The sequence below is a fragment of the Fundulus heteroclitus genome, chromosome 7 (genome assembly GCF_011125445.2).
Source record: "Fundulus heteroclitus isolate FHET01 chromosome 7, MU-UCD_Fhet_4.1, whole genome shotgun sequence".
Taxonomy (NCBI): domain Eukaryota; kingdom Metazoa; phylum Chordata; class Actinopteri; order Cyprinodontiformes; family Fundulidae; genus Fundulus; species Fundulus heteroclitus.
The window spans coordinates 43,174,446-43,200,596 of NC_046367.1; the positions used below are offsets into that span (position 1 = coordinate 43,174,446).

At 44.7% G+C, this 26,151-nt stretch overlaps 1 protein-coding gene across 13 annotated transcripts in view; it reads left to right on the top strand.

Moving 5' to 3' along the window:
• Positions 1 to 26,151, top strand: part of tns1b (tensin 1b) — a 192,158-nt gene that overhangs the window by 157,659 nt on the left and 8,348 nt on the right. For 9 of the 13 annotated variants that reach the window (XM_036139691.1, XM_036139694.1, XM_036139692.1 and 6 more), the window contains 9 exons: positions 14,466 to 15,941; positions 17,697 to 17,777; positions 20,451 to 20,632; positions 20,711 to 20,849; positions 22,951 to 23,046; positions 23,315 to 23,341; positions 24,429 to 24,609; positions 24,811 to 25,838; positions 26,029 to 26,115. In XM_036139691.1, the coding sequence (XP_035995584.1) occupies positions 14,466 to 15,941; positions 17,697 to 17,777; positions 20,451 to 20,632; positions 20,711 to 20,849; positions 22,951 to 23,046; positions 23,315 to 23,341; positions 24,429 to 24,609; positions 24,811 to 25,838; positions 26,029 to 26,115 (3,297 nt within the window). The remainder of the gene's footprint in view (positions 1 to 14,465; positions 15,942 to 17,696; positions 17,778 to 20,450; positions 20,633 to 20,710; positions 20,850 to 22,950; positions 23,047 to 23,314; positions 23,342 to 24,428; positions 24,610 to 24,810; positions 25,839 to 26,028; positions 26,116 to 26,151) is intronic. The other 4 variants (XM_036139696.1, XM_021307729.2, XM_021307733.2 and 1 more) reach the window with 4 other exon arrangements.

A 26,151-nucleotide genomic window follows, 5' to 3' on the forward strand; every position in this document is an offset into this window, starting at 1 on the left:
TCTGCCAATGGAATAAGATTTTTGCACTTAAAATAGGAGCAACTCATCTCCATCATATTATTTCAAGTGCATTATATCTAATTATCTTATTTCAGGGGTAAAATTACTCTTTCCATTGGTAGATGATCTTATTTACCTGCTCAAATCAAGGACAAATACACTAATTTCAAGAAAATTGTAGTTATTTTTAGTTCTGTTTTTGCAGTGCACCTGCAGCTGGGTCCATCTCTACCTTCTGAAAGCTCAGCGAACGTCTGAGCCCGGTCCAGGACTGAGATCTTTACTGGCAGTTCAGCCTCGGGGTTAATGATATCCAGTGATTCTGGGCGTTTGTCGGATTTTATTCGGAGGCTGGATGCCACAGGTCTCCAGTTTGGTGCTGCAGCACTGGAGCAGTTTGCAGGATGGAGACAGACCTTTCAGTCTGAGATCATGGTTTAGTAGGGGGGGTCTTATCAGGGGTGGGGTTACACTGCAAAAAGGAAGTATGAGTAAGTACAAAAATTCTTGAAATGGGTGTAATTTGCCTTGATTTGAGCAGATCGGCCGATGGAATAAGATTTGTGCACTTAAAACAGGTACAACTCATCCCCATCATCTTATTTCAAGTGCAGTATATCTGATTATCTTATTCTAAGGATAAAAATACGAATTCCATTAACAGATCATCTTATTTACCTGCTCAAATCAAGGACAAATTACACAAATTTCAAGATTTTATTTATCTTTTTGCGGTGTAGTTTGGAGGTGGGGTGTGGCGCTGTTTGCAGGTTGTGGACGCTTGTCGTTGCCTTAAAGGCTAAATACTTTAATTTACCGGTTGACCGATGTTTCAGCGGTGAGGATGCAAGCAGCTGAGGTGAGCTTCTCCTGCAGGGTGGCTGGACTCATCCTGAGGGACAGGGTTAGTAGCTCAGAGGAGCTCAGAGTCTCTGCTTCTCTGCATCAAAAGGAGTCTGTTGATATCCTTTTTTGGAGAGGGAGTCGTTTTAACCTCTTTTGCTCTGTGTGATTCTTTTTTTATGCATGAAAACAAACCGTCTTCCCATCGTAACCTCTGTTGCGTTTTATTATCTCCCCACTCTGGATGTAAATGATGGCTGAAGGAGGGAAGAGAGAGAAAGAGAGAGAGAGATGGTTTTACGGCCCAAATCATTTGTGGTGAAATTATCACAACAGAGAAGCCAACCGGCCCCAGAGACCCGGCTGTGTAGCCTTCCAGGGCGCAGACATTCCTGGGTGGAACCACAGGCATGGAGCGAGGTTTCCTTTTGAGGCAGCGGCGGTCTCTCTGCAACCAAAGTGCTGCTTTCTGTGCCACCCAAAAAAGCAAGCGAGGCTCCGCCCTGAGCAGCAGCGAGGAGCCGAGCCGATTCCCCGCCGCCCGCTCTGGTAAATAAACACTAAAACAGGAAGCGTGCGCGTTGACCGAGGACTCGGCCCGCATAGCGGCACATAAACAGGGATTTCACATTTAAATACATGAGGTTGTTGAACGCCGATGCTCATTGGCTGTTTGATGTCGGCGAACCCCCCCCTTTGTTTTTATTAGGCTCCCAAGTTAGTTAAAGGTCAGAGGCCATTTGGCTTCCCTTTATCACAGCTCATAAAGTGTTGAGCCTGAATTAGACGTTGCTAAAATAGAGCAGGTGAAAGTCTCATTCTGTTTCTGTGTGCGTGTGTGTGTGTGTGTGTGTGTGTGTGTCCCGCCTCTTCCTGTACTAATGGCATCAAAACACGATGAACATCACGACCATAAGGTCTTTTTTAAGCTTCCAGACTGTAATCAGGAGTCCTGCCACCAGCGATTATTTTTATCCATCCGTCCGTCTTTACCCGCCTATCCATGCAGGGTCATTTTTGGAAGGGAGGGGGGATTATTTTCATTTGAATTGAAGTTCTTTATCTATCTTAAATGTTAAAAAAAGCCAATTATTTGATTTCATGTATCTGAAAAACAAATAAAAACAAAGTTTTTCGCTGTAAAGTATGAATTATATGTATAAAGTCTAAACTCTGGCTGGACAGAAATAAATAAAATGAAGTTTGAATTATTCATGTATTTACAGTTAAAGAATTCAGTTAAATGTTAAATGAGACTCAAGAGGAAATGAACAGAAGCACGCCTCAGTTCAGTCATGATTATGGCTGCGTGGCACAAAAAAAAAACAACAACAAACGGACGATTTGAACAAATGGTTTGAAGTAACCTTGGTGACTGGATCCTCTGTTTCTGAAAAGGAACCACTCAGGTTTAGTTTCTTAGTGACGTTGCCAGAACATCTAAAACATTTTCTGCTGCTCTAAACATCAGGCATCATTAAATGTCCTCTATAATAGCCACCGGGCCAGAATGCATGGCTACTCATTTAATTAACAGTCCTGTTGTTGCTGTCCCAGCCGTTCTCTGCACCATTAGCATCACATACATTAATAAAGTGATAACAATAAATGATCCATACATTACGCGGCTCTCCATGAGTGCAATTAGGCTACAAAATTACAATATTAGATTAGATTTAGATTAGATTCAACTTTATCATCATTACACAGGTACAGGTACAAGGCAACGAAATGCAGTTTAGGTCTAACCAGAAGTGCAATAGCAGCAAGTGCAGGATATACAATGGTTCCATAAGTACAGGACATGGGTTTTTACTGAGTAAATATAGAGATGAATACTATTATAAACAGAATTTTACTGATAGATTTGTCCTATGAATATAATATATAGATAACTAGTATTGTGAACTAAATTTACATTAATATATACGGTAATGTTGGAGACGAATGGCTTTCAAATCTGAGTTATTTTTTATTATTAATGAGTTTGTTTGGTTTAAATCTTAATTCTTTAGATATTAACAACATCTACACATTTAAATAAAGACTTTCTGAATACGAGAAGATGCAGACGCAGCATTAATAAGCCCAACGTGCATCTAAATGTAAAAATGAGGCAGACGGACTTCTGTTTGCTTATAGAACCCGGCTCATTGGGCTGGGAAACAGACGCGTTATCCACCACATTCGTTCTGGAATCGTAGTTCTGACAGAGCCGGCCGATGAAGCATGCAACACGCAAGTCTGATATTGAAGCACTGAGAGCAGTACTGCAGTCGGCCTGAAGGGGGCATAAACTGAAGCTAACTCAGGGTAAAATGGGAAGAATCAAGCATCCTGGACAAAGAGATGCTTTCAGGAACTGATTGTGGCTCCAAGACGGTTTTCTGGCTTTGCTGCGTGTTCATAGAGCCATTTTAGAACCGGCGCCGGAAACTGGACCCTTCTTGGTGGGGAAACAAATCCTAAAACAGTTGTTCGTTGCCGTCTCAGTCCGTTGTTCATCCTGAAGCAGCCTATAATCCAGGGTGAATGTGTCGCCAGAATCCGCTCTGACTGACCCGGTTCGTCTGTTCTAGGGATGGATGTCAACTGTTGCTGTTTTTTATTTTAGAAACACAAAAATCTCACCAGCTGCAGAGGTCTTTCAGGAATATCCAGAACGTCACAACCATCATCCTGATGGGAGTCTTTACAGGAGGAGATGTGAGCTCAGATTTCATGGGATTTCACAAGTCGGTCCATAAAGATATGGTAATGATCCGACTTGGGTAAATGGCTTCACTTTATTGTGAAAGGCAGACACAACATGGAGCTTAACTGAGAAAATGAAACGTGGATACAATGAATCTCCGTCCTTCTAAACTCACCAGTAACCAGAGTCCAGCTGGGTGTTTCTGGCCTCAGAGGTTCTTTAGAGAACATCAAGCATCATGGAGACCAAGGACCCCAGCAGACTAGTCAGGGAGAAGGTCCTGGTCCAGTTTAAAGCAGGGTCAGGTTGTACAACATTTCCCAGAGCTCTGATCAATCCATCATCTGGACCTGGAGAGAGGATGGACCACCTGTAGACCTACCACGCACATGGTGGTGGCAGCATTATGCTGTGGGACGATGGATGGAGATAAGTCCAGGAGAATCCTGGAGGTAAACCTGTTAGAGGCTGCAGAAGACCTGAGGCTGGGGTGGAGGTTCACCTTTCAGCAGGACAACCACCTAATCACACAGCCAGAGATAATATGGGATGGTTTAGATCAAAGCAGATGCATGGGTTAGAATGGCCTAGTCAAAGTCCAGACCACATCCAACTGGAAATCTGTGGCAAGACTTAAAACCTGATGTCTCCAGATGTTCTCCATCAATGCTGACTGAGCTGGAGATGCTTTCCAAAGAACAAGGAGATGGTCAAAGCTGGAAGAGACAAAGTTCAAACTTTCTCCAGCAGTGCTGCTGGTGTGGAGTCAGGAGGCTGAATACGAAGGCAAGCCACACGTTTCAGATATCTACTGTTAAAAACCAGGAATCCTTCTCTGCTTGGTGTTGGTCTGTCCCATGAAGTCTGATTAGAATCGACTGGTTGGAACCCGATGAGTTGTTCCATGTTTTCGGTGGACGCCTTTCAGACGTGTGTTTGCTCAGCTTCTGCACACATGGTGGATACTTTCTATTTCTAAGTAAAACCCACTCAGTGTTGCAGCTTGTGGTGTTTTTGGATCGAACTCGGCATCAGAAATAAATTTTTTTTTTCTGAACAACACGGAATAAAAGGCGTTTTTTATTCCCCCGGTTTTCTGTCGCCCCCTCAGAGGAGCTGCAGGAGTTAAAGCACGCTCCTCTGCTCGGCTCGTGGAGCTGTTTTGTGGACACTTTACCAGTGGGGGGGACACGGAACGTCAGAGTGGGTTTGTGCACGCTGCAGCCCTGCAGGGTGGTGACTCTGAGTGCAGCTCAGCTTCAGATTCCTCTGGGCAGCCGAGGACTTGGCTGCTGCTGCTGCTGCTGCTGGACGTGTGTTTTTTCCTCTTTCTGTGACGCTGCAGGGAAAAGCGGTGGGGACATGTGAGTAGGACGTGTAGCGGAGGATGTTTGCACTGAACCAGAGCCTCTGATTTACTCTACCTCTGAACATTACTTATTAACATCAAGTTATGTATTACCCTGCCTCGTGTTTTTAGGTAATCTTTCTAAATGCTTCTAGTAAAGCGTTCATTGCTGACATTTATGCTTCTTTTTATTTTCTCTTCAGTAGTTTGATCATTGCTGGCATGTTTTTGGGTTGTGGTCGCCGATAAAACGGCTCTAAAGTAGACGATGAGGAGGATAAAAACAAACCTCCTGTGGTTTCCAACTGTCCGGGTTCTTCAAACATTAAAAGTTTAAGGTTCTGCTGCCGTTTATTTTGCTGCTCTGACCCTGAACGGTTGGGGAACCAGTGATTTAGTCGGGGGTTCTCAGAAAAAGCGGACTCTGACATATAAGCCACAGTGTAGGTTAAAAGCACCCCTCAGACTCCACAGATGGACCTCCCGGTTCTGCTGTGGTCGGTTTTACTGTGGTACTCGTACCAGAGTGTAGCAATTATTTTATTATAGGAGCAATATCCAAGAATACTCATAAATCTCCGGTAAAGACCTCGGTGTGTGTTTGAAGCTCCAGCCTCTCCAAATTTGACCTTGATTTCTCTCCGTAGGCATATTTTCTCCTGCCACAAAGTTACTGTTTTACCCGAGTCGTTTCTTTTCAGGGGGCCAACGCTTCCTCAATGATCTCATGCATGTTGGCTCCTTGTTGTTGTCCCGGCAGCCTTGAAATTTATCCACAGAGAAGTCCTGAGCCCCGTACGTCCGTCCTGTCGAGCTTCAGCCGTCCCAACAGCAGAATTGCCCTAAAACAACAACTGAAGGCTGTTTTTTAACCAGAAATGGTTCAGATTAAGACGAGAACCATTGAAACCAGGGCAAGACTGAAGGAAACTCCTGTTAAGACTTTTTTTTAACCTACAATGTGAAACATGTTTGCATTTTCTCTGTATATGTAGCTTAAGGCTGGATTAACAAACCCCAGATAAGATGCAGCTGAATACTTGAAAAGCTTCAGTTTCTTTAAATTTTGCTGGTATTTTGATTAGACTAACTGTCCAGAAATGACAAACTTATGTTCTGACGGCGTTAGAGCTGCTGTGCTCATCTGAGCGGCTACATTTCTCAGACTTTACTGTACTGTTGTTTCCAAACAGCCAGTTTGGCAGCCAGTTCCATTTCAATATGTATTTGCTTCAAAGCGTAGCTGCCTAAATCTGCATAAGGTTAATATAGGTTGGGCCGAAAACAGGACCCTGAGGACCTCCTAAAGACTGGGGAAGTGTTTGAAGGGTACATTTTAAAATGTATTTGCTTCAAACCAATTCAATTCAATTCAATTTTATTTATATAGCGCCAATTCATGAAACATGTCATCTCGAGACACTTTACAAAGTCAAATTCAATCAGATTATACAGATTGGTCAAAAATATCCTATATAAGGGAACCAGTTGATTGCTTCAAAGTCCCGACAAGCAGCATTCACTCCTGGAGAAGCGTAGAGCTACAGGGAGAGTCGTCTGCATTGTCCATGGCTTTGCAGCAATCCCTCATACTGAGCAAGCATGAAGCGACAGTGGGAAGAAAAACTCCCCATTATCGGGAAGGAAAACCTCCAGCAGAACCGGGCTCAGTATGAACGGTCATCTGCCTCGACCGACTGAGGGTTACAGAAGACAGAGCAGAGACACAACAAGAGAGACAAAAAGCACAGAAGCTCACATTGATCTAAAAATCAGAAATCTGTTCTACATTAGATGGTAACCAATCAAAAGAAAAGCGGAGCCGCCTAAATCCGTGCATAAGCTTAATATGGGTTGGGCCAAAAACAGAACCCTGAGGACCTCCTAAAGACTGGGGAAGTGTTTGATAGGACAGCTACTGTAAGTCTTGGGTTTGTCAAAGATCCCATCTCTCTGTTCATTATGAAATAATGCCTAAACCTGGTAGAGAACCACATGTCTCTCTCTGACTACTGGATGTCCTGGATTACTCCAGAACTTATGCGATTCCTGCAGGAGAACGCTGAGGCGCGACGTCTCAGCCTTTGTGTTGGAAACAGGCTTCCATGCTATCGCCTCCTTCAGTCTGGTCCAGGGCTCTGCCTGGATTATTCTGCTTTGACTCCAAACAGCTCCGGTTGCGTAACGGGCCAAGGCAGAGAAATAAAGGCCCTCTAGTTAAAGCTGCATCGGACACAAAGGGAGAACAAGTGCCTTGTGTTGTGGAGTGTCCCTGTTTGGATCATGAAGGGGCCACGGAGACACGGAGAGGGCTTCTGCAGGGCGACGGGGGGGATATTGAGCTTTGTTAACAACTACTCGCTTTGTTTGAAGATTTTTATGCCGGACCTCCGAGCTGAAGGAGAATTATTAGCTGTTTTTCTTCCAGTCTGTGAGTCTTAGTGAGGTTTCAGAGGGCTGCTATCTGCTGTCCATTATGTGCTGGACTGAATGGGAGCTCTGTTATCTCCTCATGGAAACAGCTTTGTTCCAGCTGTTGTTCCACCGCCACCACCACTCCTCTGTTCCTCCACTCAGCTTCATACGGCCGATTCGGCTAAGAAGACCGAGGATGTAATTAATCAGCGGCCTGTAGCCAGGTTCTACCCAGCAGAACCTTAGCTCTGCAGATCAAGCAGAACCTCCCTCTGTAGAACTCTCTCGTCGTGTTTTAGTCGGCCGCTGACATCCTCAGTTTCGGAAAGAATCCGAAACCTTTGAAGCCAAATTAAAGATCATCAACCGCCGACCTTTGGTTTACGGTTGTCCTCCCAGCATTCACAAACAGAACACGAACACATGCCTTCTCAGGTCCTGCTTCCTTATTTATTGTCCTACTGGCCCACGGGACCTGTTAATATGGGTCATTTATCGCTCTGAATAGGCCCGTTCTAAGCTGAGCTGTGAAAGGACTCGTGGGACGAACTTTAAAAGAAGAAAGAGGCTTCTGCAGGAACTCATTCTGGCTCCGCTGGGAAGCTGGCCTCTCCTCTTTGTTAGGGTCTTCTCTGCTGGAGAAGTCTTTTGACACACCCACTTTTCTTAATCCTTGTCGTCACACGATGTTCTCCATCCCGTATGTTCCATCGTCACCAAACGACCGTCTCAGTCACTGTTTTAGGATCGTTTGGGGTTCAGTACCTCATCGCAGAACTCTTTGTTTTAGCCTTTAATTTGTAACAATAATTGGTCAGAATAACAAAGACATTCAGCCACGTTGGAGGGTTCTCCAGCATGAACGACCCGGTTAACGTCACGGCACAGGATCTCACCCTGATTTAACGGTATAGCCGGCAATCTATTGGTGTCCCACATGCCAGTCATTGTGCCGTGCTCCCCTAACGCCAGTGTGCATGTTTGTTCCTTCTCAGTTTCCTCTTGCTGCAGATGCACACTTCCAGTGTTTACGTATCAGGTTAGCTTTGGTATTTGGTGATTTGGGAGAATTTTTCACACGATCACCCTGAGGAGCGGAAAGGGACTCAGGTGTTTCTTACCTTCATTTCTGGAAGCATTTAAGTCCAGTCTTGAATAAGGCCAGTCCAAATCCCTCACTTTGTTTTTTTCTGAGCCATCCCAAGGTGGATGTGGTCCTCAACACCCAATACATACAAGTATAAAATCAGCATTATAGGTTAAAAGATACACAATATAAAAAAAAACAGATGCCCAGAATTTACATGAAAATGATTTACCAGCCATGAACATATTCTAATAAAATGGGATATTAGTGGCAAATACAGACTTTGCAGGATTCAACTGCACACACAGTGATATGCTGGTGAAGATTCTCAATCATCCACGTCATGGTCATTCCAAAAAAAAGTAAAAAAAAAAAACAAAGCAACTGGACTTGTTTTCCGTAGTTGAAGACGTTTCGCTTCCTCTCCAGAAAGCGAATCTGCTGGCTTAATGTCTTTAACGACCGCCCATCACTAAGTGGTGGACCTGTTTTGGTGGAATTTGCATGTTATGTAAGCCATTACAAGGCCTTAGTTTGGGCAGTAGTATAAAGCTTGGTACTCATCATTACTCTAGACCTTTTGAATTGAGAAAGCTTCCTGGAGAGGAAGCGAAACATCTTCAACTACCAGAAACAAGTCCAGTTGCTTTGTTTTTTTACTTTTTTTGGAACACACACAGTGATGTGAAACTTGCAGGTAAAATCTGGTGAGTAGCGGTACAGAGATGGTTCTCCCTTCAAGTCCAATCTTAAATAAGTAAAGAATCAGATGTCAGCCTGTTCTTCAATAATACTGAAATTTGTCTTAGAAAACCTTGTTTCTAAATATCCTCTTAGAGCAGTTTAACATGTTACTTTATTTTCATATACTGATAAATCCTGGTGAACAAGCTGTGAAGACCAGCGGAGATCTGGCTGAGGTTGTTTGAGTTTCAGGAGCACCGCTGGGTTAGAACTTATTTCTGGTCTGTTTGTGAATCTCTGTGTTGATAAAACTCTGGTCTCGGTCCCGACTTTATCTCCACTGCTGGACCGGCCCAGTCTCTTTGATCCTGGTCCTCGTTTGGCCACTCGGAGCGTTGCTGTTTACCCTTCAGAATCAGGGCTGTTACCTGTTGCCACTTTTTATTTGTGGTTGCTGTGAAATTGCTGCAAATCGATATCCTTTTCTGGTTTGATCCATTACCTCGTCCTTTATTTTTCCAGTCCTAAGTAGTCTGCACTTACACATATCGACTCACCGCAGCCTCTAATCTATATTTGATGAGCTGCACTACTAGTGCTTACCGGGACCACTTCCTGTAATTTGATTGGACCGGTTGTCTGGGTGGCGGTGGACTGTGCAGTTTGCTAAACTTTATTTAAACATGGCTGTACTTTTAAAAAGCCACTATCATGAAGCGTTTCACTGTCTATTAGCGGCGGTTCATCTATGCTCTACCAATTATCTTCCAGCAGCCTCCTTAAGGTAAATTAACGTTGCAGATCATTTACAAACCTGCTGGATTACTGGATCTTACGGTAAAGGCAGGTTTTAGAGCCAACTCAGTGGTTCAGCCATTAACTTTCTCCAAATACGGCAGCAGACTAAACTTACCTCCGATTACAGCATCGCGTTCAGCCACCGAGGCTCTTTATACTCCAGGGCATATTAAATGCAAATACATGTAGAACTATTCTGGTCCTCCTATTAGTGGAAGAAGCATCGAGGTCTCAGAACGCGTTTCTTCTTGGGTTTTTTCTTTTATTAGTGCGTCACCATCAGGAGCGGCACGCGTGTGTTTGTGTATGTAAGCTACAGGAGTAACATGCTATTTCCGTTGTAAGAGGGGCAACTACAGCCACCGGGGTCAGGGGTCAAAGTTCAGGGATGAAGAGGTCACACAGTTGCACCATCTGGCTCGCAGAACCTCAAAATATCTGGCACCGCCTAAACGCGCCGTCGGATTTATTTGGGGACTGCAAATTCACCCGCAGGACGTTTATCAGCTGCTTTTCTTGGTTTTAACGGATCAGAAATGGTTCGGCGTCCGCTCTGTTAGATATACGAGTTCCTAAATAAAGTTGGTCACATTCGAGTAGGACGTTATTGACCTCCTGTGGGGTTTGTAAAAAGCCGCCTTACGTGCAACACATGGCCCCGTCGCATCACACGGGAAGCCCTGTCAAAGGGTTTTTGTAGAGGCTTATGCGGATTCAATTCAAGCAAAAGAAAAACAGCCAGAGAAGCCACTGCAGCATAAATAGGCGGCCCAGCCCGGGGAAGAAAGTGTAAAGTGACGGATTAGGTTTCCTGTAGTACAAGAGGAGATGCCGCTCATTAGTCACATCTAGTCCGAGACGGATGAGTAAAGGTTTATTTTACACGAGAGCTGGAAACTTCCCAGTGATCGTCGTCATCGGCGGAAGGAGAGAGAGGACGTGGAGACGGTTGGGTAAAAAAAACACAGGAATCTGTTGGACAATTTCACCCTAATTTCATTATTTTCCATGTTGTTCATGCAATCTATACACAGCAGACACCTTTGAACTGCTATACACTGCAAAAACAGAACTAAAAATAAGTAATATTTTCTTAAAATTAGTGTATGTGTCCTTAATTTGAGCAGGTAAATAAGATGATCTGCCAATGGAATAAGATTTTTGCACTTAAAATAGGAACAACTCATCTCCATCATCTTATTTCAAGTGCAGGATGTCTAATTATCTTATTTTAGATGAATAAGATAATTAGACAATTATCTTATTTATTATAATTAGAAATAATAAATAAGGGTCAAAATACTCCTTCCATTGGCAGATAATTGTATTTACATGCTCAAATCTAGGACAAAAACACAAATTTTAAGAACATTTTACTTATTTTTAGATCCATTTTTGCAGTGTAAAATGAGTTTACGTATAAAAGATTAAAGGTTTTTTCAAAGGCCAGAGTCCCACGTTTCTTCTGAATGTTTGGTGGGGGAAAAAAAGAATGCTAAGGTGCACAGATGGTTCCTGATGGCTCCAACCACGCAATAGTTTTCATATAAAGAATGACTCCTTTGTCAAAATCCATGTTTTATTAATATAAAACGGAGGTAAACAGTTCTTATCCGTGTTTCTATATAAACCAGAACAGGTCAATTTCTCCCACTAGGTTCTTCTGTTTTCTCCATCTGCCTGGAGCAGGGTGGAGTTTTCTCCTGGTCCCCAGCGTGCAGAGAGCTTGTTAAATCACTTGTTGGACAGATCACCTCTTTCCATTACATGCTTGTTTTGTGACTCCAGTTGGCTAACGAAGTCGCATCCGAGCGCAAAGAGAACGTTTATTTGCACGAATAAAGGTCAGCGCTTGAATAGCCTCTGAGTATTTCAATTCATCGGCATAAATAAATGTAAACGTTTGATACAAGGGCCTCACTTCAGCAGCATTATCTCATCTGAGGGAAGTCGGAGCTGATAGGTTGGACGTGGCTCTATTAAGCGCCGTTCAGTGGAATTTGGTGGCCCCCTTAGCCTCCACCTACACGCACCGTCTCAGAAGCCGTTGTGATAGACCTCCCACATGCACACACAGCACAGGGGCAGCTTTCAGAGCAGCCCGCAACATCGACAGCGGCGAGCCAGACACAAAGTCATTCAGCGCAGGGAGGAGGAGCAGGAGCCAGCAGCGGCTCGGCCCATCCGGTTTTATGTCGCCGCCTCGGGGCTCCGCTGCAGGGCTTGTCCCACCGTAGGTCTGCTGCCGATCACACAGGTAAGAGACGCGCTTCCTGCTGGACCGGGCCGCTGTGCCGCATGCACAGGTGTCGGTGTTGATTGGCAGATCATCCTAAGTCTGGGGGTCACATGTGACTACAGGACAGGTGATAAATAAGGTGCTGAAATTAGAGAGTGCAGCAGGCTCCGCTTTCACGACTGCTGTCTATGTTTATCTGCCAGAACGCTGCATTAAAAGTGTGTGTGTGCGCTCACGTCTGCGGGAGTGCATGAAGCTCGTTACCCACTGGATATCTGAGTGTTTTTATGAGCTTTATAAATATGCAATGATGACTTGATTTGGAGCCTCCTGCCAGACCAGTCAACCATTCAGGTTGGTCCCATTTGGGGCTGCAGGGTTGGCAGCACTGCTACCAGCCGGGGGTCTTTCTGCATAGAGTCTGCATGTTCTCCCTGTGCATGCTTGGGTTTTCCCCGGGTACTCCGCTCTCTTCCAACAGTCCAAAGACAATTGACTCCTTTATTTTGCTGGACTGGTGAACTTCCCAAGGTGTACCCCGCCTCTCGGCCAATTACTGCTGGAGAAGGGCAACCATGCAAGGACACGCGGGTTTAGACGATAGATGGACACTTGGTTCCATTTGGGGAAAACATTGCCTAAATGACGACCTTCCTGGAGCTGGAATATGTTGGCGAGTAGAAGACAGTTTTCACATGGTTACTGACTAAAATGTGTTATCGTGCTGCACATTTTGGTTTGTTTTGGTGTGACGTGTAGTTGCCATCACCTGACTCCAGGGCAGTGCCCAGATCTTTTTTTTATCCAGTCAGGATAACACACAGACTTTTAATCATCCTTAATCAAGTTCTTGAGACCGCAACCATAAAACATGTAGATTGCCCCTTACAGGTAACAAAGTCTTTGCTTCTGCCAGAGGAGGTCAAGTATCTAGGATTAGCAAACAGCTGAGATGCTCCACCACATCCAAACAAGCTGAGATTATTCTGGTTTTTGATCAGGAGCGCCTCCTTTGGCACGTTTTCCAGACATGTCCCACTAGGAGGAAATCCCTGTGGAAACCCAGAACTCTCTAGAACACTTTTATAACCCGAAAGATGCCAGAAAGATAAAGATGTGTTTTTTTCCTTCTCCTTTTTCACCCGTTGCTGCGGCAGAAGACGGATGGATGGTGTGGTTACTGCTACTTTCTTCTCTACTAGCTCTGAGACATTTGTCATGCTCTGAAAAAGAACATGTTTCACCGTTGTTTTTTTCTTGTCTTGCATTTGGACCAGTCATGCACCAGCACAAACACGGGAACATTTATTTCCCATACCCACCCAGATAATGGTGAATGTGCACCCTTCCCTTGGCAGCCTGCCTCGGGTCAGCCCAGGAGACTCCGCAGTGCCCAGCCAGCGTACGCCCACCGAGCTCCATGACAGAGGCCTGGTTTCACTAACGCTGGGGATGAGGATATCTATAGGTAGCAGAGACACAGGCAGCGTCTTTGTGCAGCTCCTCTCTCAGCCGGAAAAATCAGAAATGGATACGCGGCCATGCTTTGCTACGGCTTAGGTTGGTTCTTGAGAACATTTGCGGATGAGAAAAAGAACCCGGTATTGTTTTGCCTCTCGCCTATGCATGCCAAGCAGAGCGTTGTCCACTTTAGCTTTAACCAAAATACTTCTAAATCCTTTTGTCAGAAAGATGGTAAATCAGTCTGCTCTGGGCCCACATAGTTCACTGATGACAGAGGAAAACAGTTTTGGTTTGGGGTTCTGTTTTTAGCTTCCTATGTGCCTCTCCTGGTATGTTGTGTTTGGAGAATTTTAGACACCAGGAGAAGCCTTCTGGCCTTTCTTAGTCAGCGAGGGGAAAACTTTCTGTGATGACTAAATCTTTCTGAGTGGGTCACCCTATACCTTCGCAACACTTGGCTGCAGCTTTATGTGAAACTTTGAGCTGTAAACACAAGAAAAACCTTCTGATGGACCAGTATTTTTCAGACGGTACACTGTCTACAGTTATCTTTAAAAAAAGGCAAATTTTATAGATTTCATCACAGTTTCCACAGAACAAGCTGCCGTAAATGTAAATTCCCTAAAGCTGGAATAAAAAAAGTGGAAATGAGGCAGCAGCTGGTTGCTGGATACCCTTCATTCCTACATGCACACACATTTCTTCTTAACGTCTTGATTCATGCTTTTATTTTTAGTGGATTGCAGCGTCGTATCGGTAGTTGCCTAGTCACGGTGGCTTTAGAAATGCGTTGGCAGCTGAATATAAATGGGCTCCGATGAACAGAGACGCCGTTGATGATCCTGTTTAGCCTGATAGGACTCTAAACAGACTTTGCTTCTATTTGTTTCAGACGTTGTCCACACCCAAGGCCCCCTGGACGGCAGTCTCTACGCCAAAGTTCGCAAAAAGGAGTCTGCTGAAGGAGCAGTCACAGCCAACGGCCTTCCATCCACGGCCGTGGAACACACTCTGCCAGCCGGTGACCACGCCCTGTCAGTGAGCAGCGATTCAGGAAACTCCACCGCCTCCATCAAAACTGACCGAACGGATGAAGCCACGTTAGCGCCTCAGGCTTCCACTGTGGGCCAGGCACACATCGCCGCCGGTGAGGAGTTGCCTTCAGTCCATCAACAAACTCCACCGGCCCAGCAAACAATAAGCCCCAAGGAGAAGAAGGAGCTAGAGCAACTACTGAGTGGACTGGAGGGCCCCTTGCACAGACAGGGCTACCTCTCCCCCCCGACGTCTGCCGCCGGTGCAGGAATGCTTCACCTGGTGCCCGCCCAGGTCCATGTTAATGGGCACGGCGGCATCGATCGCGAAACAGACATCCTGGACGATGAGCTGCCCACCAGTCAAGAGGGCAACAGCGTGGACAGTCTGGGGACGTTTTCTTCCACGGATGGACGCGCCACACCGGCTGACCTCTACTACCAGTCTGAGTCACTCATCAACGGCCAGGAACCTGTGCCGTACCTGGAGCGCAGCGTCCCGGAGAAACCTCTGGAAGCCGCTCAGTCACACGTCAGCAGATCGGATAAACCCACCGCTCTAGTCCAAAGCGATTCGACGCCGTCGGCGGAAAACTACATGGCTACCCAGAACGGCAGCCTGTTTCGCTCTCGCTCTTTCGGTGCGGAGACAAATTCCATGCCGCAGGCTCCCGCCCGCACCACCAGCAGCAGGGATGCCGTCCAGCGCGGCCTCAACGTCTGGCAGCGATTCGGGGTCCCAGAGGAGCCGGTGACCGAAGGCATCACTTTTAGTCCACTTCCGTCCGTAGCAATGTCCACTCACCACAGCCTGCCGCAGTTCCCGCACCGTCACAGTGCCTCTCAGGAAGAGATCGAGCAATCTATTGAAACCCTTAACCAACTCGTGATGGGTCTGCAACCCGGCCATTCGGTTCCCCCGCGGAGGGAAACCGTCGTGACTACGCAGCCGTCCTTCGGCCAGAGCCAAACCAGACCGTCCCACCAGACTGATGCTGCCTTTCATGTTCCCGCTCCTGCGTCCAGCTCGGCCGGCCATTCGTCAAACGCCAACACGTCATCTGGGAAACCGGGTTCACCCGAGCCCACACCTTTCCACGGAGCCCCAAATTACTCCTCTGCCAGCACTGGTTCATCACAGGTCCATCCCTCTTTAGGCACCCACCTTCAGCTCAAACCCGTCAGCACGCTCCCAACAAGTACCCAGACCCAAGTGCCAGAGTTTTCTCAGTCTCAAATGACCCCGAGTGCTGCTTCAGCATCATCTCAGCCAAGAGACGGTGAGACGGACGAAGTCTTCAACGTGGAAGGTCTTGTGGCCCAGAGAGTGGCTGGTAAGACCTGCTTATTTATTCTTTTAGACGTTATTATCCTATACTTTCATCGCCTCACAATAGTAGTTTCACCGTGGGTCCGCTAAGCCTGCCATGTTTTTCAAGCAGACTTAACGTAAAATCCAGTATGAGCAGGTTGAGCTTTCCAAATTGTATTTTCCTGACATTTCCCCATTGCTATACTTTACCTGAAGACAGGTTTTGCAGAGAGGTTACAGAGTATAAAATATTCTCACTGTACAAACGTATCAGTCAGGATAAGACTGCACTGCAAAAAGGGAACTCAAAGTAAGTAACGTTTACTTGAAATTTGTGTATTTATCCCTGATTTGAGCATCTAAATAAGACTATTTGCCAATGGAATACGATTTCTGCACTTTAAATAAGAACAATTCATCTCCATCATCTTATTTCAAGTGCAGGATATCTAATTATCTTATTTTAGGGGTAAAATACTCATTCCATTGGCAAATAGTCCTATTTAGCTGCTCAAATCATGGGGAAATTTGATTTACCTTGGGTTCCCTTTTTGCAGTGTGCTAAGGGTAAAGATATTCCTATTTGGAGACAATATAGGATCAAAAACTGATCAAAAATTTGGAAAAAAGCAGATTAGGGTGTCAAGAGGCCCACAGTAACACTGAGGGGAGAGCAGAAAGTACTGGCTGTTCCCTCCACATGACAATAATCTCCTGTACGCTACCTTATATCTGGATTATGAGGCAGAATAGAATAGAAATACCTTTATTTATTTATTATTAATAGAAAATATGGCATATTCAGGTAATAAATAAATAAAATAGGCGGTGGCAGTATCCGGGGTTAGTTTTCTTTAGATGGAGCTGAAGCTTTCCAACAGTTTTAATCTGAAATCTGTCGGTTTCCGCTAGAACGCTTTATTTTTCAGCTTAATAGTCTAATTATAAAAAAAAAAAAAAAAAAGACTCTACTGGAAGAAAATTTATGTTCTTGCAGATCAGAGTTAAATCTGCGGGTTAAATCTGTGTCTGAAAAATGCAATATATAAGGGTGTAAACTCTTATTTACCCAGGTTATTACAGTTTTTGTATATTATATTTTTTTCTCCCAAACAGATCAGTTTGTTTTTGGGTCTAATTGTACAGAACCTATGGCTCAATAAATGTGTCGGAGACGTAGAACTAATTAATCTTGGCTTGAATATTAACAGGTTAGACATGGGGTGTGTAGACTTATTCGAGCCACGCTGTTTAGCTGGGAAAGTTTTACCGGTAGCTCGTCCACCTTGAACAGCTGCTTTTTCGCCTGCAGGACAGAAAGCGTAGAGGAGAAAGATGGCCGACGGCATTAAGCCGTCCGCTGAAATGTGAACACATCGCTGTTGGAAAGCTCGCTCTGCCCTTATCTCATTTCCTGACCGCCGCCATCAGCCCCAAACAGGAAGAGTTTCTAGTCCAGCAGGTTGACAGCGTCCAGATAAAAGCGTCAGACATCCTGGAGCTGGGTTAGCAGACGGACAACGTGAAGCAGAGCCACAGATTAGAGACACGAGGAGAAGCTCTAGAACCAAAGCTGTGCTTCAGTTCATTTAGTTGCTGTTTAAATGTTGAATTCACTGTTTTATTTCAGTCCAGCTGTGACGTTCACACCCTGTGAACAGGAGCAGACGTTACCTTCTTCTCCTGCTGTTTTCAGATGACCTCATCCTCCCTCTGCTCGTCTTCCTTTTAGTTTGATCATAATCTCCTTTCTTTCATCGTTCATCTGTTTGTCCAGAGTACTCGGCTCGAGTCCAAAACATCAACCCCAGCATGACCTCTTCTCAGTCTGAGCACCGCCGCTCTCACTCCCTCTCGGGTTGGTTCTCCCATCCGGTCTGAGGGAACGCTTCAGGGAAACAGGACGTGCTTTTCCTTTTTTCCTGAGCGTTTCTTCAGGCCCACTTCAAAACGGTTTCTGCTTTGCCTTTTCAGTGTGGTGGGCTTTGGTTTGCACTGAATCATTCTTACTAAAACCGTTTCTGTCATTCTCCGGTTTCACAAACGCACTGCAAAAATGCAACAGAAAATAAGTAACATTTTCTTTAATTTGAGCAGCTAAATAAGATGATCTGCCAATGGAATGAGATTTTTGCACTCAAAATAGGAACACACTGCAAAAAGTAAGTAAAATGTTCTTGAAATGTTTGTATTTTTCCTTGATTTGAGCAGGTAAATAAGACTATTTACCAATGGAATAAGATTGTTGCACTTAAAGTAGGAACAATTCATCTTCATCATCTTATTTCAAGTGCAGAATACCTATTAATCTTATTTTAGGCGTAAAAATACTCACCCCATTGGCAAATAGTCTTATTTAGCTGTTCAAATCAAGGAAAAATATACTAATTTCAAGAAAATTGTACTTACTTTTAGTTCCCTTTTTGCAGTGCAGCTCATCTTCAGCATCTTATTTCACGTGCAATGTATCTAATTATCTTATATTAGGGCTCAAAATACTCATTCCATTGGCAGATAGTCTTATTTACCTGCTCAAATCAAGGACAAATACACTAATTTTAAGAAAATGTTACTTATTTTTAGATCCGTTTTCGCAGCGCACCATGGCCAAACGTCATGGCTTGTGTTTGTTCTGAGCTGCAGTTTCCGTTGCGAAGGTAAAGGAGTGGTCCGGACCGTGGAGCATGAAACAAACAGGCCAGAGGGAGGACATTAACGTTTCACAGGAACGGGACGGACTGGGAAACAAAGGAGGCTCTGTGTCTTGCCAGGAGAGAGCGTGTCACAAGATCTGTTCTGCCAAAGTTGGGGAACAATGCTGAAGCCAGGATACACTGGCCTCATTCAGGGACACTTTTATCACTCTTACCGTTTTCACGATTCACAAAAGCAGAGAAAATGTAGAAAAGGCGACCGCAGAGAAGCTGCGTTTGTCCTCTGACAGCCGGCGAGCCGATCCAGACGTTTGGGATTCTTCAGCTCAGAGGAAGAACCTCTGATGAAACACGACCGCGGACCGTAGAGATAGAACTAGACGTTAATGGGATTTATTTACTTTGTGAAGAAACCGCAGCGAAGGCAGGATTAGTTTAGTTTAGTTTTAAATAATCTGTAACGGTAGCAGGTGGGAACATCTACTGAAGCCTCGTGGATCACCGTCGTGCTGCTTGTTGATCGCACTTTGAATAGGAATGATGTGGAAACGATGAATTTGCCTCCCGCTTCTGGGATCAGCAGCTGTTAAACATTAGCCATCACCAGGGTAACAGCGTAATGTTTGACACCGCTGTGCTGCAGGGAGCTGTGTAGTCTGAACACATTTGGACCTCTGTTTTCAGGCTCTGTCTCTGGGTGGGTGTGGTTCTGTTTCAGAGGGTTTTAAAACCAGGACTTTTTTTTACTTTTTTTTTTAAACCAAACTAGGAGTTTCACCAAATATAAAGCACTGCAGAACAGCTGTTCTCACGTCCTCCACCATTTCCACTCATCCTTACGTCATCTAAAGCTGAAACCATGCATTCATCTGTGCAGGACTCCGTCTTCAGTACCTGCGGATGAAAACTGCAGTAAAAGAGTAAAATGCTGATCCACTTTTGTCCAGAAACCACACCTTCTTCAATTACAAACTCTAAATATTGTTTTTTATATACACCTGTAACAGTGATACCAAAGATGGTATAAAGCAGGATTGTCAAAATAATCAATCCCTCAATGTTTGAGAGCGACATAAAAGGGTCAGTAAAGCTCCTGTATCTGCAGCAGATTATCAGTAAATCTCCCGGACAACAGAAGCTAACGCTAGCTGTTACTAGCTTGGCGGACGGCCCAATGAGCGGGTACCGTTGGTCTGAGCTCCCCCTTCGAGCTTTGCAGTATTGAACATCAGTACTAAACAGGCTGATTTGGAAAACGAGACGTTTCATTACCATATAAAGTTGCTGTTATACCATCCTGGTGAAAGCTCTCCAGCGCCTCAGAACAAACACACAATCAGCTAACATGTTCTTTGTTCTTAAACCTGTGGAGTTTCTCTGTCTTCCTCCAGTAAGTGGCGATCCTAATGCAAAGTGTGAAGCAGCCAGTTAAAATCTAACATCCTGTTTCTGCATCCATGCTACACTTCTCCCATCTCCAGGTTTACGGATTGTTGTGTGTTTGCATTATGAAATTAACTCGTCTTGGTTTTTTTTTAATGCTGCTAGCTTTTTCTGCCTGGCTCTCAAAGTTTAAGCAGATTAATGAAAATCGGCTTACTCACCGCTTTGAGGGACCGCCGGTGTATTTTCTTCCTCTAATTTTCCAAGTTGAGATTTTAACAGCCTTTGGTGGACGGGTTTGTCGATGATTGTAAAAAACGTTGGTGTTCAGTTTGCTGTGCGATTGTTCCTTTGGTAACCCTCCTACAGCATGCATGTTAATTATGAAAGTGCGCTTTGCTCCGACGAACAGGCTGCTGAGTGCAAAGGCACAGCTTGTGGTGGAACCGCCACAACGAAGGAACACTTATCTCTCTCTCCATGCGTCACCTCAGGGGTCCAGGCCCGTTCGGCACCTTCGGACGAACCGACAACCTTTCCCCGACGTCGCATCACCAGCGAGGGTCACTGCGACGACGCTCTGTCCCCAGACGTCCCCGTTCGTTCTCCCATCCGCTGCGTTTCCCCGGAGTTTGTCAACGCCATAGCGCTGAACCCTGGAGGACGGCCCAAGGAGGTAGAAAACATGCGCTGGATGCATCAGAGCCATTTTAAAGGGTTTGTGTTCTGATCTGATTTTTTCCCACTGCCGCAGAGAAACATGCACAGCTACCGGGAGGCCTTTGAGGAGCTGGACGGAGGCCCCGTCGGTCCTACACCCACAGCTGGTGGTGAGGCGTTACCCCAAACCCCCGCCTTCCCCGTCTCACCGCAAACCCCTTACTTCAACTTGTGTAAGTCCCCCCTCCGGCTGACAGGTGGCACTGTGGAGCTTGGACTTAGATAATCAAGTAATTCATAAGAGTAAAAGTACATTTAGGACAAAAACGTATTGATAATTGAGCTTGAAATAAAGAAGATATTATTCCTTACTTTTCGAATATTTGGTAGGCTTTTAAAAGTCGATTTGCAACCTCCTCTTTCTGCGGTTTTACAAAGTTTTAAGGATCATCACAATTGCTTGTAGATAAACTGATATAAGATGTGACAATTCCCTCTGAATGTTTAACTGCTTTTCTCAATTAGTGTCTTATAGGAGGTGTCGCTTTAAATTATCCTTCGTTTTTCTATCCGTTCCAACCTTCAGATAAAAACCTGCCAAAAAAAAAAAAGTTACAAGAAAACTTTTCTTCAAAATTTTCTTTGGATTTTAACTTAGACACAAATCCTAGTTTGATATCCAGACATGACCTCCTCAGAAGCAGCAAACTCCGTTCTTTAGAACGTTAAATTGTTCTCAGCGGGGAAACAGTCAAGTGGTGTGAACTCCCAAGTTCTTGCCGATCTTGTTAGACGTGCATGTTTGAGGATCAGTCCCGTCTGTTCTCAGTAGTCCGTGCTGAAGTCGCTTCGGTCTTCAACATCGCTGCTCACTCCGCGCCGCCTATGGTTAAAGGTGCGATTTCAAAGAATTGATTGGGATTCTTTGGTAAGTGGAGGATGCACGGCACTCGGTGAGAGTTCGACTGTCCCACTCCGTCAGCCATTCACTGACCCCTGACCCCCGACCCCTGCCTGCGTGTTCCTTTGCCCATCACCTGTCACAGCCCTGCACGGCCTTGGAGTTACACGAGAGCAGCGCTATGAGAAAACTGCTGACCGGTCAAAGGAAAATTAAAATGAAATTTTTTTTTTTAGTTTTTTTTTTACAAACCAGCCCAATTCTCAGCCGCTGCTGCTCTTCGTGTTTCTGCGACCGAGTTCCCGTTACTGCCTTGTTTCCCTGCAACAGCATCCTGCTTCTACATCCATTGTTGTGCTACACATTGTTTTTTGTTGCTCAGTATAATTATTGTCCAGCATGAAAGGGAAATAAAAGAAATATCTAGTATGTAGGGATCGTTTTACCTCAGTGATTCTCCAAAACTAAAACCTTTTCCCAGGAGCCCAGTGAGAAAGAAACAACCAAGTTTAGTTGTAGCATCGACCTAGTTTTTTTTTTTTTACCTCTTCATCCATTGTCACCTGAATTGTTTTTGTCTGATAATGTATAAAATGGAAGTCTGTAAATCTCATTAAAAGACCACAGAGCTCTGATCCGGAGTTTGTTTAACCAGTTTTTAACAAAAAGAATTACTTTCTAAGTTGTATTTTCTTTTTACTGGTAGAAAAAAGTCTCAAGAAGAAGACAATTTCATTTTACTTCTTCATTCAAAACCAAGGGAATTAAAGGCAGTAATCAAATGTAGTTGTGTGTGAAACAAAGATGTGTTGTTTGAGTCCAACATGGTCAGCCCTTTATGTTTAACCTTTATGATTAGAGTTTTAGGCATAGAGAAACTTTTCACTTGACTCAAGTTTATCCCAGTTTTAACCAGGATTATCTCTGGATAATTCAGGCGACTTTTAAAGGGCCAAACTGCCAACAGGCAAGCTGCAAAGACACCCAAACCTTATTTCAGAGAGGTCCTAAAAAGCCTCCTGTTGTCCGTGAACTTGACAGGTTTGTTGGTTTGGCTCAGCTCGGCTTTAACGTCTTATTTTTGGCACCTTGTTCTGCTGGTTGGAGGAGTCAGGTTGTGTCAGAGTCCAACAGCGATTGGTCACATGCATGTTTTGATCCTCCATCAGAGCATGAAGCATGGGAACACCCACCTGAACACGTCGCTCTTGACTCACACCAACATGTTGACAGCTCTTTACCTGGTTGTCTTGTTTTGGTTCAAGTTTTTAAGAGTCAACGGAAATAAATAATAAAAAAAAAAACAGCTTCCTAAAACAGACCACAGTTTATATGAAAAAGAAGCTCATATCAAGTCAGACCTTGTCAACAGCTGTCAACATGGCTGTAAGTCTTTGTGTTTATGTGGCGCTAACTCTCCCCTTTCTCTCCAGGTCGGTCTCCTCCTGGTCTTGCCAAGACTCCTCTGTCCGCCCTGGGTTTGAAACCACACAACCCGGCAGAAATCCTCCTTCACCAAACAGGCTCAGGTTAGTCCTGAAACCATAGAGATGTCTTTGGGGTCATATGTCAGGAATCTACTGCACATGGTTCTCATTTGCTGTAAAAACACTCCAAAATTATGTGAAAAACTCAATCAAATAAATTTTGGTTTTCAAAAGGATGGGATTAATTTAATTACAAAGTCGTAAGGACCAAAGACAAATTACACCACCAACAGTAGAAACTGTGAAAACCTGCACCATATTGTTCTTTACAAAATGTTGTTTCTGGGTTATCTCCAATGATGCCGAACAGAGGAGGAGAGCAGTGAAAGTGAGGAAGGTAAGAGTTGGAGATCTTTGCTGGCACTTTATCATCAGTAGCCACCTCATTTATCCTAAAGGGCATTTATCATCATTTTTATAACTTCTTCCTTTCAAGCTGTGTTCAGGCGTGTAGTTAATGGCATTTTTTTTTGTCCGAAATGTAAAAAAAAAAACAAGGCTAAATAGAAACACAGAAGAAAGGTGGGTGCATAGCGTAAAGTTGGAGCAGATGGACAACCTTACGTTTGGAAAACTGAACTTGGACATCACTGCAAGGTCTCCTCACTGGACCATAAGACCGCTATGTCTCTAGAATACTGTATATTGTGCAGTGATGTTGCAAGTCTCACTTTTTTCCACATAACCCATTACCCATTATGACAGAACTACAGTTACACAAGTCCAACCGCAGTTAATTTTCAACCATGCCGTTTGTCCCCACAAACCTAAAGGCTGATACTACACGTTGTGAATGAAAGGGAAAGGATTGGAGTCAAATGTTTTCCCCTTTAGTTGAAACATTTAACTCAAAAACAGAAGAAAATGCTGCTACAGCTAATTTTAAGTAAGAATGTTTTTCCCCCTGCTAAACTAGATTATAAAAAGCTGCGTCTGCTTAGTGGCTACTGCCCTGTCCCCTGTCTGTGTCCATTTCCACAAAGCATAACCATATTTCCTGGATGGATGATTTTTCTAGGATAGTGCTCACTTTATGCTTATTTTTTTTGCTTTCAATAAGCGGCCACACATCCAGTCGATCCTCGCATTGACAAAGTTTTGTTTTTGTGATTGATTGCAGGTCATCATCCAAATATGGTTGTTCCTTTCTGTTTTTGTAGGCATCATTCAAAAGGATTTTAAAACCATTTACTTTTGAATGTTTGTAGATTTTCTGGCTTTTGATGATATGCCCTATAAAGGTCATTCTCAGTTGTTCTTGTCAGCATCATTGTCATTATTCATTTTCTCTTAAAGATGATTCCCACAGTTCCATTGCATTAATTAGTCACTGAAAGGATAAAAAGTAAAAGCACAAATCAGAAGCCGATCATCTACAATGGGCAGCAGTCTTACACGGTTTTTCTTTATCTTTTCTTATCAAGGCCCTAGAAGCTATGTGGAGTCTGTGGCGAGGTCAGCAGTGGTCGGTGGAGAGCCACCAACATCACCTCGGAGCCTTAGTCCCCCTGGAGACACCAAGAGTCAGCAGAGAAGTCCAACCCCAACCACCCACACGCTGAACCCACCTTTATCCAGCAGCAGTCCCATCCAGCACTCACAGGGGTGAGACAATTACATTGTGTCAACTTCTGGTCATAAAACCAAGCGACCTAGAACTGTGGGACCCTTAAATATTCTGATATTAACTGACAGCTTGATAAATGTTAAAAATCTTAGTAAAATTGAATTGTTTGGGTTTGTAAGACATCTCTTGCAAACTAAGAGAAATACATTCATTTTCATAATTTTCCCCCTTAATTTTAGAGATCATCTCCAACCAGAAAGCAGCCTAAGCACTTCATCCCAACCAGCTGTTGGTTCTGGATTCCACTCGCACCCCACAGAGAGTTCATACCCTACCTTTACACCATCAAACCAAGACCTTTATCCATCCACTTCTCCCTACCTGGACTCCAGCTCTCCAACCTCTTCCTACCCTGGCTCTACAACCCCAACACTGTCCTATCTTGGTCCTAGTAGCCTACTGGGAAGCTATCCAGGCTCTGACCCCAGCCCACCTCTGTCAGAACCCTCCAAGATTATACTAAACCATGAAAGTCTCCAGCTACAGCCCAACGTTCATAGCTCCAACTACAATCCCGTCCTCCCGCAGCACTTCAGTGTTAAACAAGATGGATCCATCCAGCCAGGGCAGAAATCCCCGGCTAATGGCTTTGAAGTAGCTATGGCAGGACTTGGTGGCAGTCCAATCCTTGGTCGTCATCGGTCCCAGGGGGCACAGAGCAGTCCGGTTCTCAGCAGACAGGCCTCTTTAGGACAGGGATCACAGCAAAGCCCGGTCTTAAGCAGGCAGCCGTCCTTGGGTCAACCCATCCAGAGCAGCCCAGTGCTTAGCCGACAGCCATCCATCACACACCCTCAAGGAAGCCCAGTGTTGGGCTGCCACCCATCTGTTGCCCAGATGTCCCAGAGAAGCCCCAGTTTAGACCGCCACCCCATGCACAGCGGTTACACGACGCCAGATGAGATACACGGGAACCTGTCAAGACAGAGCAGTTCTTCAGGCTACCAGGGACCACCCACTCCCTCCTTCCCCATTTCCCCCGCTGGCTACCCAGATGGGGTGATGGGCATTGGTTTCAGGCAAGGTAGCCCAGCCCCTGGTTTCCAGCCCCAGCTCCCAGAGAAGAGACGCATGTCGAGTGGTGACAGACCGAACGGAGCACTGTCCTATGGGACGGTGAATGGGAAGATGATGTCCTCGGCGAGTGGAGGAAGTACTTCTGGCTACTTCCACACCCTCTCAGACTTCTCCCGGTTCAATATGCACGGTAAGAGCATTGATTCAGAGAAAATGTATGTATCCAGAAGTTTGGAGGGTTCTTCCCAAGTTAGCCTCTATTATAAATGCACATCTGAATTTACCTAAATTTTTCATGAGTGTATGTTGTCTTATTATGTGACTTATCAGAAGCCTTTCAGCAAACAAGGGATCTCATGGTAGTTTCATTTTTACTGCAGATGGAAGTCCGGAGAACAAGCTGAATGTCAAGTTTGTTCAAGACACAACCAGGTTCTGGTACAAGCCTGATATCTCCAGGGAGCAAGGTGAGCTGCTTTTAGCCTGTTCACTTTAATGGCTTG